Source organism: Erythranthe guttata, chromosome 2, assembly GCF_056151865.1.
Source record: "Erythranthe guttata isolate IM_541 chromosome 2, IM_541, whole genome shotgun sequence".
NCBI classification, from domain to species: domain Eukaryota; kingdom Viridiplantae; phylum Streptophyta; class Magnoliopsida; order Lamiales; family Phrymaceae; genus Erythranthe; species Erythranthe guttata.
Window position 1 is genome coordinate 6,014,987 of NC_142534.1, and position 10,453 is coordinate 6,025,439.

The following is a 10,453-nucleotide window of genomic DNA, read 5'->3' on the forward strand; positions in this document are numbered from 1 at the left end:
AATGTCTGCAACCCTAGCTTTTGAAAAAAGCTGCTATAGTTGCATACCCCGCAGGGAATTGTGTGTGAGATTGTTGGCTTGAAAGATAGAGCTTGAGATAGACTTTCTGCTTGTCAGTTTTCAAGACTACTATTTTGCTTGACTATTTGACCTATTAGCTTGGAACTCCTATAAGGAAAATTGAGAAACTAGAAATAAACCAAGAGGAATGGAAGAAAGTGTATTGGAGCAATCCTACAAAACCATATATTAGGGGAAAGTACAGTTTGCACCCCTAAACTATGCAGGTTGTCTCAAACACTCCCTAAACTACAAAATGTAACAAAACGGTGCTTTTGTTTCTAATCCATTTGTGGTGTGGTATATTTGGACAATTTTGCCCTAGAGTTTATATTTATGTATCTAAAATGGAATCCTGCACCATTGTTACCTCAGTTGAGGTTGGGATATGCGGAACGGAGCAAAACCAGGTTTGACGAAACCCAACAATGGCAACAAAACAACGCCGCGTTGCAGGAAGGCCAAACAAACACAAACCAAACACCAAAAAAGCCCCTGGAAGGCTCGCGGAGCACCGAATCGGCGATGACAACCACATCGACGGCGAAGTCGATGGGAACCAACGAGAGATTGATCGGAAGATGATACACCACCAACAACAAATTTTGCACCAAAATTTAAGGGTTTTGAGGATTTTAGAAACAACCAGGGGTATGCAATCTTGATTATTTTCCTTTTCAATTTTTCTTTTCTTTTTGGTTTTCCAAAATAGAAGATAATTTCTGAAATTTGATTGATTTTGATTGGAAAACGTAAAAACTCGATGAGTCAGAAATACGAACATGAATTTAATTTTGGTCTTTTATAAGGGAAAAAAAACGAGCTAAAGTTTGCAATTTCTACCTTCATAATATGAGATTAATATAAGATTTGATGCAAAAGAGTGTAAGAGGAGAGAGAGAGACAGAGAGAGAGAGAGAGAGTCCTGTGAAAAGGAAAAAAATTGTCGAGAAAAAAATGAAGCATAAAGAGAGAGGGGAGAGGAAGAAAGAGGTGAGCAAAATTGGTGGGCAAAGAAGTAATTGCACATGAAAATTGACGGAGTTAGTTTTTTTAACATTGACCATAAATTACAAGGGCTACTTTGTTACGTTGTGTAGTTTGGGGAGGTGTTTGTGACAAACCCTATAGTTCAAGGATGCAAACTGTATTTTCTCTTATGTATTATACTACGGCATAGTGCGTACATGTCCAAAAATTTCTATTATCGTTAGCTTATAGCCTTTTACCACCACTTAATAGCCTATAGCCTTCTACCACGGCTTGAACTGGCTTCGTGTACCATCATCGAATGGCAAGGACCTTGCTTCCTGCATTATCACGTCTTCTATTGGCTCAACCCCTAATTTCGGCGAAGATATCTCTTTGAGAGACTTTCTCCGTCTTTGGACAATATAGGATCAAAATGTTCGAAAATCATCCAAGATAACAAATAACACCAGTACATGTATTCTATTGGCGACCGTCTCCCTCACCGCGCGATCAATTTTAATAATAATAAAAGTTATAATTAAAATAAAATGTAAATGTTTTTTAGCTACGAAGCATACGAACTAGAGATGCGAACGAGCTGAGCTCGCCTCTTTTGGTAGGCTCGAGCTCGTCGAGTTCCTTCTTTTTTTGGCTCGAGCTCGAGCTCATACTCGTGCCATTTTGTCGAGCTCGAGCTAGAGCCCAAGCTCATTTTGTTGTTGTTTTTTTTTTTTTAATTATTATTTTATTATTATTAAAACTATTTTTAAAAATTACAAAATAAACAATAAATTGTAATATTATATATATTTTTTAAATTTATATTTTATTTTTATTTATTTTTATAATATTTTATATTATTATACATTATTTAAATAAAAATTAATAAAAAAAAATAATCAGTAATACTCGCGAGCCAGCTCGGGAGCAGCAACTAAAAACTGGCACGACTTCGGCTCGTCAGAAAGCTCGAGCTCGAGCCCGAGCCCAAAAGACTCGAGTCTGAGTTCGAGCATCTATAGAGCCGGTTCGACTCGTTTACCACCCCTTATACGAACTACAGGGTAGTAACTAACGGAGTTCACATGGTGGACTCATCAGTACAAATAATTCTTTTATAGGGCCGTTTAGTCATTTCGATAAAACACAGAGGAATATTATTAGTGGCCGAAACCGATATAAACGAAATAAAGTACTAATAAACATTCAAGGCGAGCTCAGATGGGAGATTAGAGAGAGCTCCAATCTCATTTCAAGAAGTTCCAGAAAAAAATGTTGCAGTGCATATTTCTTCTGTCCGATTCCGGGTATTGTTTCGATTTTTCTTATTCATTTCTTCTATCTCTATGTTTTATATATCTCTCCACAATTTGTTGCTGAAAATGCAAATTGATAAAAACTTAGAAAAGTTCTGATTTATGGGTATGTTTGTTGGGTAAACTAAATTAGGGCAAAAATTAGTGAACTGACGATTCCGGAAATTGTTGATGAGAAAGAAGTATAAAATTCTTTGATTGGTGCCGGTTTTAGTTCAAAGCTGCAAAACGATTTGAATATTTTTCAGTAATTGTTGCATTATTATGTAAGGTGATTGTGAATTTTTTTTTCTTTTCAGGGAAGTGATGCTGGAGAAACAGCTCACGGGTCACCGGGTCGACCGCTCCATTTGTGCGTGGTTCTGGGATCAGATACTTACCCAAGGTGATTCTCTCAAGGTAGGTAAAACCCAACCCTGCTACTAATTAATAATCCCGATTATTTTTATATTTATGGGTTGTTTTGATTAACTGTATTTTTGTTGTCTTGTTTTCTGTTCTCGTGTGATGATGTAGAGTGTGCCTGTTATTGCTTCGCCCACGCATTACCTTTTTCAAGTGGTTCGTGACGGGATCACGTTTTTGGCGTGTACTCAAGTTGAGATGCCGCCTTTAATGGCGATTGAGGTATTTTTGTTCGATTTAATTTATATAGCAAAAACTACTGAAAATGGGATTACTCTGTTTACGAGGCAAGAAAGCGTGTATAATCAATCATAATCGGGCTGTTGAACGGTGTCATCAAACGATGGCTGTCCAAATAGTTCCTCCTTTGAAAATTATCAAATCGAACCCAATAAATATAATTCGTAAGTTTGGAGAAATGGTGCAACCATCGTAGAGCAGTGATAGTATAATCATATGACCGTTATAAGCGATTTACAATCTTCATATTTGCAATCTGGTGCACATTAGCAAATAGCACGGTGTTAAATATGAGGATTGATATATCTGATTGCACATCTATTAATGTATAAATAAAGATATACATATATACATTTATATTCTAGATAATATTGATTTAAATATGCGTTATTTGTAAAGCCTTGTTAAAAACTTGACATTTTTAATTTTTAGTTTCTTTGCAGGGTAGCTGATGTTCTTTCCGATTATTTGGATGGCTTGAACGAAGATCTGATTAAGGATAATTTTGTTATCGTTTATGAGGTATATATACTGTGTCCATTATTTGGTGTTTGAGGACTATTCTTGATTACCTATTTACCCTTATGTCGATCTTTGTCTGCATACATGTGGTTAGTCGTCTTTTTAATGGTGGTTACAAACGGATAATTGCACATTACAATTAGCTTTTGTAGTGTTCCATAGCTGAATTTCCTTACTTCATTAATTTATGTTCTTAATCGATCGTGTAATTCCATTTTAAAGGCTGTACGCCGTTATTAGTCCCGATTGCATGTAAATCTGAACTCTGTAATAAAGAAAGTCAATCGACTTAGACTGGACAACATAGTGGCATGAATCTTTTCGTATGGACTATTATTTCTAGCAACTTTTTAGAATCTGCAACTTGTAATGTATGTCGTTAGCCATCATTGTGCGTTTCATCGATTTGTCTACCAAAAAAAATAGTTGGTTGTTGTTCGTTATATGGACTATGTTTTATCTTTCATAATTTATTGACATTCTGTAAACTCAATTAAATTAAACCATGCAGCTGCTAGATGAGATGATAGACAACGGGTTCCCTCTAACAACGGAGCCCAACATCCTAAGAGAAATGATAGCTCCTCCGAATATTGTTAGTAAAGTTCTAAGTGTGGTGACCGGTAACACCTCCAATACGAGCAGCACCACACTTCCAGGTGCCACGTCATCGTGTGTTCCGTGGAGGAAAACAGACCTTAAGCACGCTAGCAATGAAGTCTACGTTGACCTTGTCGAAGAAATGGATGCCACCATAAACAGCGATGGCAATCTCGTAAAATGCGAAATATATGGGGAGGTTCAAGTAAATTCACATCTATCAGGTCTCCCAGATCTCACTCTCTCGTTTGCTAACCCTTCAATTCTTCACGATGTGAGGTTTCACCCTTGTGTCAGACTTCGTCCTTGGGAATCAAATCAAATTCTGTCCTTTGTGCCGCCCGATGGACAATTTAAGCTCATGAGCTACAGGTTTGCATTGTTATATATATACATATTGATTATTAATATGCAAAAAAATATTTTTCGTTTTAAACATGTTTTCATTATTATTTTTTTATTTCAGGGTAAAGAAGTTGAAGGGTACTCCAATTTATGTGAAGCCACAATTGACGTCTGATTCGGGATCATGCCGTATAAGTGTATTAGTTGGAGTGAGAAATGATCATGGAAAATCAATCGACTCTATCACAGTTCAGTTCCGATTGCCACCTTGCGTTTCTTCATCCGACCTTTCTTCGAATCACGGAACAGTAAACGTTCTTGCTGACAAGGTATTTATTTCACTTCGTTAGTAATAGACACTTGGCGAATTGAGGGATAATATTTATTTTGTCTTTGATTAAGTTGACCATTTTTTATTTTTGTTTTTATTTTTGCAGACATGTTCGTGGACAATTGGAAGAATCCCGAAGGATAAAGCTCCTTCAATGTCTGGCACTTTGGTTCTCGAGACAGGCATGGAAAGGCTTAATGTATTCCCGACTTTTCAAGTAGGTTTCAAGATAATGGGAGTTGCTCTCTCTGGCTTGAAAATAGAGAAATTGGATCTGTTGAATTTACCTGCTCGACCTTATAAAGGGTTTCGAGCTGTTACCCGAGCAGGTGAATTTCAAGTCCGATCGTAATTTTTTTTTCTTTTCTTTTTAGAAAACGTGAATATTATATCTGGATTTAAATTCGAGTTGTATTATATCTGGTTTAAAATTTTCATAGTGCATTTAAACTTGATAATTTCTACTGTTTCTTCTTGGTGTTGTGTGTTTTGGTCTTGAGCCCTGATAAGAAATAAATGTACTAGCTTTCTTAATTATTGACAATGGAAAAGAGTTTAAATTATATTGCCTTTTGTTTTATCCTCATGCTTCTTGTATTTTTTATTCTTTCTTTATTCTTTTTGTATTTTTATCATTTAAATATAAAAAAATATAATATTTATTCTCTTAAATATTAGAAAATAGCTCAAATTTCAATAAAAGATGATTCAAAATATTTATAAATGGTAACACAACATCGCAATACAATTTTTTTCTCATTACAAGACTTGTTTTAGTATTAACTTGAAAATAAGTGCACAAAAATTAGAATCGAACCTAGAACGAAAGTAACCTCGAAAAAGGTTCCTTCTCAAGCAGCAATCTTGTTAACCCTAAAAGAATCCATGACCCGGCGAATATCACTTTCCTCTTCCAAAAACGATTTCTCGGGCGTCTGTAACCTTAACTCGTACAACTGATTATTCTCAACTCCAAGAACCGAAAGATATCGCCGGTCCCACTCTAGACGCGCCACCCTATTCTCAGGCATCACCGCCAATTCATTGTTGTTCGCGTACGACTTTATATTCACCTAATTACATCCAACAACATCAATACAATCATTCTCCGTATTTTTGCATGCAAAAATGAAAAAAAAAATAATAATAAAAATCAAGAAAATCTCACCTCAACAACATAATATAGCTTTCCATCACTTGCTACTTTCGATGAGGTTGTAAGAATACTAGATTCACGCCTGACACCGAGTCTTGTAGACATGAACTCGGTCAAATACTGTTTCAGCACTTTCTTGCCCGCTTCTTCAGGTGAACCTAAATCTTGGACGCTCTTGTAATAAGACGATGAAGGTGAAGATATTTCAACCATAACATTTTCATCGAGCACATAAGGATCTCGGAAGAATATATCTGCACCGGCCCCACGCACTCGAATCCAGTTGTAAGGATACATAAACGAGTAGCCATCGAAGTTATCTATGTATTCTCTGAATTCGACGGGCTGTGCAAATGCAGCGTTGTCGGCATAATTGGCTTGCGAGAAGACGAAACCTGATAGGATCAATGCCATTGCGTTTCTTCTTGGAACTGCAAAATCTTTACTCTGGTTATATATATTAGAATATGTCTAGTGAGAAGCCATGTGGCAACACATATAATGCAACGAGACTTAGTGTAAAACGAGATTACTTCCGCGTATTATTGTTTTATCATGGATAGAGTTAATTACAAGAAACAAAAATAAAATCAGGGAAGGGAAAAAAAAAGGAACTGTTAAATGTCGACCGTGATTGATCACAAATTATAGTCGATTAGAAAGCTTAGGACAAATGTTATGTATAGACATTTTGATGTACTGTTTTTTATTACTCCAAGATGATGTAATATAAATAATGGATTCATTGTTATCTATCAAGTTAAATAGCAACAGATATAAATTTGGGCACCACATAAGACTCAATTCTTGGGACTATATGAAACCCCAATTGCATCGTATGTCGGTTTCTATGTTAACACGTAAACAAAATTCGATAAAAATGTGGTTTCATTCACTACTAGTAGTATAGTCTCTAAACTAAAAAGTGTGAACGTATAAATGCAGTCATAAGTACCTTTCATTTTGATTAATTGAAATCGGCCAATGAACGATCTTTTCTATGTGTGTATCGTTAACGAGCTTTTAGCCGTTCCCCATACACACATAATTATTTTGAAAAACTACACACATTGGCATTTGAGGTGTAAGATTAGTGACAAGGAAACTCACTAAATCACATCTGCACAAAAAAATAGTTTTCTCGTACGACGAATGAACTTTGTAGTGCATATTTCGAAAGACGCCCGTCGAAGAATCAATCATTCAAACGCGTGTTCCGTGATTCAGCGATTGGTTCAATGTTTCCAAACAAATCATCCAGCATTAACAATCATATGTTTATTCGATTTTTTTTTGTAGCTTCAACATGAAACATTCATTAATAATTTATAAGTAACAGCTGGCATTGCATTTTATGCAAAATTACTCACTCCATACTAATTAGCGGTTCTGATTAACATTCGTTATGTTTCAACCCAAGAAGAAAACAAACTATGCGCCAAAATTCAATAGCAGGTAAATATATGTTAAATTAAATTTAGGGAAAAAAAATTTCAATAGGTCGGTGATTCAGGAACTCACCTCGTGTAATTTGCAGGAAATTGGAGGGGCAGCGGTGTATTTTGCTGAAACTGAACTATGTGCCGTAATTCCATGAAAACCGGTTCCGTTAAGCTTCGGAGAGTAAATCGCCGTCGACGGTGGCTGGAATCTAACGACGACGGCGGTTGCCATTGTGATTGTCCGTAGTGTGTGTGTGTGTGTGTGTGTGTGTATGTTGATTTTGGGGTTATCCAGATAAGAGAGAGAGAGAGAGAGAGAGAGAAGAGAGAGAAAATTAATTTTGTTAGCTGTGGAGGAAAAGAAATGGCGGTTTTGGGGAGAAGTAGGGATAGATGGAATTTAGGATAATAGTTGATTGGAAGTTGCGATTTTCTGACTGGGGCCCCAAATTAAAAGCGGGTCGGTTCTTTTGTAAATTAGATTTATAAATTGGGGTGACAACTCCCTAAACTACTTTTCAAATTAAAGGATTAGTGGGCTTGTGTTAATTAAATCCTACTTCTCTTTCTTTCTTTCTACTTGATTTTTTAACAAGTTGGTGTTGAAAATTGACAAAAAGTCGACATGTATGTGTCGGAAACCTTCGACGGGTTCAAAAAAAAAAAAAAAAAACTTCAAAAACGACTTCCAAGCTCAAAAAAAACATGTATACATACGTTAATGGGTTATCCTTCCATGTAAACTACCATTTTGTTGTCTTGTGATTTGATTTCTTTGAGTTTTGAGATTTTTTGGAGGGTTTGTAAGAAGATGAAGAAGATGGGAGAGTTTAATGGGTTTGAAGAAGAAAATATTTTTTTTGTCTTCTTTTTTTCATCTCTGGTATTGAAATGAGGAAAAAAATATTTGTTTGTATAAATTATATTTGTTTGATGAAGGGTATTTAAGGTATTTTGCTAAAAAAAAATTGCAAAAACTTCTATAAAAATGGTATTGAACTTGGATATATTAGAGTGAGAAAAAAAAAAACAGAAATCAATTTTATCTGCCCCTTTGGTATCAATCCATGATAAATATATGCCTACGAGAATCAATTATAGTAGCACATTAAGCACAAATTCTGACAATGGCTACTCAATGGATTTATGTATATTTATATCCTATATTCATGTCAATAACACTTAATCTGATTTGACTCGGAAGCTCTTCTAGCCACAATCTAATAATTAAAGTAATTCGCCAATTACTCTAATATAACATATCACAAATTGATCAAATTCATAACAAAAGAAATCAAGTGGAAGAAATAAGGTGTGTCACTTCATTGATTCCCAATCCAGAAAATGGGATCTTAAAACCCAATCTACCTCGGGATAGTAAATGGAAAATGCATGTTGCCCCCCGGTTTAAATTCTTCGGCAATTAATTCACAACGGGTTACCAACCAAGGAATAGCTCCGGAAACGAAAATGCATTGCATGCCCTATATATGTGTATGTCTTGTCCAGAGTCATGTTTGCATTTGTTTAAACAATGTAATGCCTTCACATATATATATATATCTCGCATAAACTTCCTTTCCTTTCTACTAGAAATGAAGATAAGCTAAACAGCGAGTTACAAGCTCATCAATTGGCAAATGTGTTTTGGCTTGTTTGGAAAGCTAGAAATGAATTTCTCTTTCGAAATAAATGTATAAATCAGAATTGCATTTTGGCTTTATCTAAATTGGTATTAGTCAGGATAAGGATCTATAGCAGCAAAATTTGACTCCAGAAAAATAGGAACCCTGTCGTGAGAGAAGAGTACTTGCCTACCTGCGTTGCTCACACTGCCCATCGAGACATTGCTGCCCGTTGCTGCATATATGTTCACCGTTTTCTTCGCCGGTTGACATGTATCCAACAACTTTCTAATTGTTGAACTATATTGGAAAATTTGATATATTTATGATTTACATACATTTTTCTAGCCCATGTTTTTCTGGTTCACATAAAACACTAGTGTACATGAGACAATGTGCATGGACTCAATATGTCGTGAAATGGTAAGTTCATAGTGAATTTTCTTGACCACTTTAACATAAATTATCAACAATATTTTACTCGTTACACTTATGGACAACAAATTTTCCTATAAAAAAAAAAAAGGGCGACAAATTTATTTTTTGACGTAGAAATCTGAAAATAAAACCAAAAATCATGGTTGGCCAATATAAAATTAAGGGTAAATTTGACTTTTTCCTTTGTACTTTGGCTTGGTATTACTTTAGCCTCTCATATTCTCGATTGTATCGATTTGTCTCCCTTCACTTGAAAAATTGTCTCGCCCCTTGTTGTTAGTTATGAGACATTTGACATTAACACCGTTTGATCTAAACTCTGAAATTACAAAAAAAACAAAAAAAACAAAAAAATTCAAGACAACGAGAAAACATAGTCCACGATGTCAGCCACAATTTTTTTTATTTTTAAATAATTATTTATACTGGGAGGGGTGATTTTTTTGTGATTTCCAAACTTAGATCAAACGCTGTTAAGGTCAAAGGTCTGAAAACTAACGACGAGTGCCACATTGAGACAAATTTTCAAGTACATGGGGCCAAATCGATACCATCAAAAGTAGAAGGGGTTGTATGAAATCGAACCAAAGTACAAAGTGAAAAGTGGAATTTACCCTAAAATTAATTAACTAGTTATGCCAATATAAAAATACAAGAACATCACACAGTAAATGTGGGCTTCTAATTAGGCTACACATCTAATTAAAGTTGTAAACTTGTACATATGTTCCAAAATCATTCTTTAATTTGTTAATGAGTATCTGTTCACTTGGTTGATAAAATTAGTTACCAAGTACCAACCAATATTTTTCATGATAATCTTCAGTCCAAAGGCATGTAGTTGAAATTACAATATATTTGTGTTACATTTTGGTTGATTTATTTAAATTTGAGAAAATAATTTAGGGGAGGATTTTCAAATCGCTTCGTTGGACCAAAATACCGGTGGTTTTAGTAATAATTTTAGTTAGTTTTTCTATATTATCCACCATCACTAAAAG

The 10,453-nt window shown here is 35.1% G+C and overlaps 2 protein-coding genes across 2 annotated transcripts; one reads left to right on the forward strand and one right to left on the reverse strand.

The window, feature by feature from the left end:
- The first annotated feature begins 2,221 nt into the window (after window positions 1–2,221).
- Window positions 2,222–5,371, forward strand: ZIP4 (Clathrin adaptor complexes medium subunit family protein). The gene is made up of 7 exons (XM_088826425.1): window positions 2,222–2,339; window positions 2,648–2,747; window positions 2,865–2,975; window positions 3,426–3,515; window positions 4,027–4,487; window positions 4,582–4,789; window positions 4,898–5,371. Exons 1-7 carry the CDS (start codon window positions 2,305–2,307, stop codon window positions 5,141–5,143), a joined length of 1,251 nt encoding a protein of 416 aa, XP_088682551.1. The 5' UTR covers window positions 2,222–2,304; the 3' UTR covers window positions 5,144–5,371.
- Window positions 5,372–5,482: 111 nt separating this feature from the next.
- Window positions 5,483–7,752, reverse strand: PPD1 (Photosystem II reaction center PsbP family protein). Its single transcript, XM_013002296.2, has 3 exons — window positions 7,469–7,752; window positions 5,960–6,394; window positions 5,483–5,864 (listed from the first exon to the last, which is right to left on the reverse strand). Exons 1-3 carry the CDS (start codon window positions 7,619–7,621, stop codon window positions 5,643–5,645), a joined length of 810 nt encoding a protein of 269 aa, XP_012857750.2. The 5' UTR covers window positions 7,622–7,752; the 3' UTR covers window positions 5,483–5,642.
- Window positions 7,753–10,453: the final 2,701 nt, after the last annotated feature.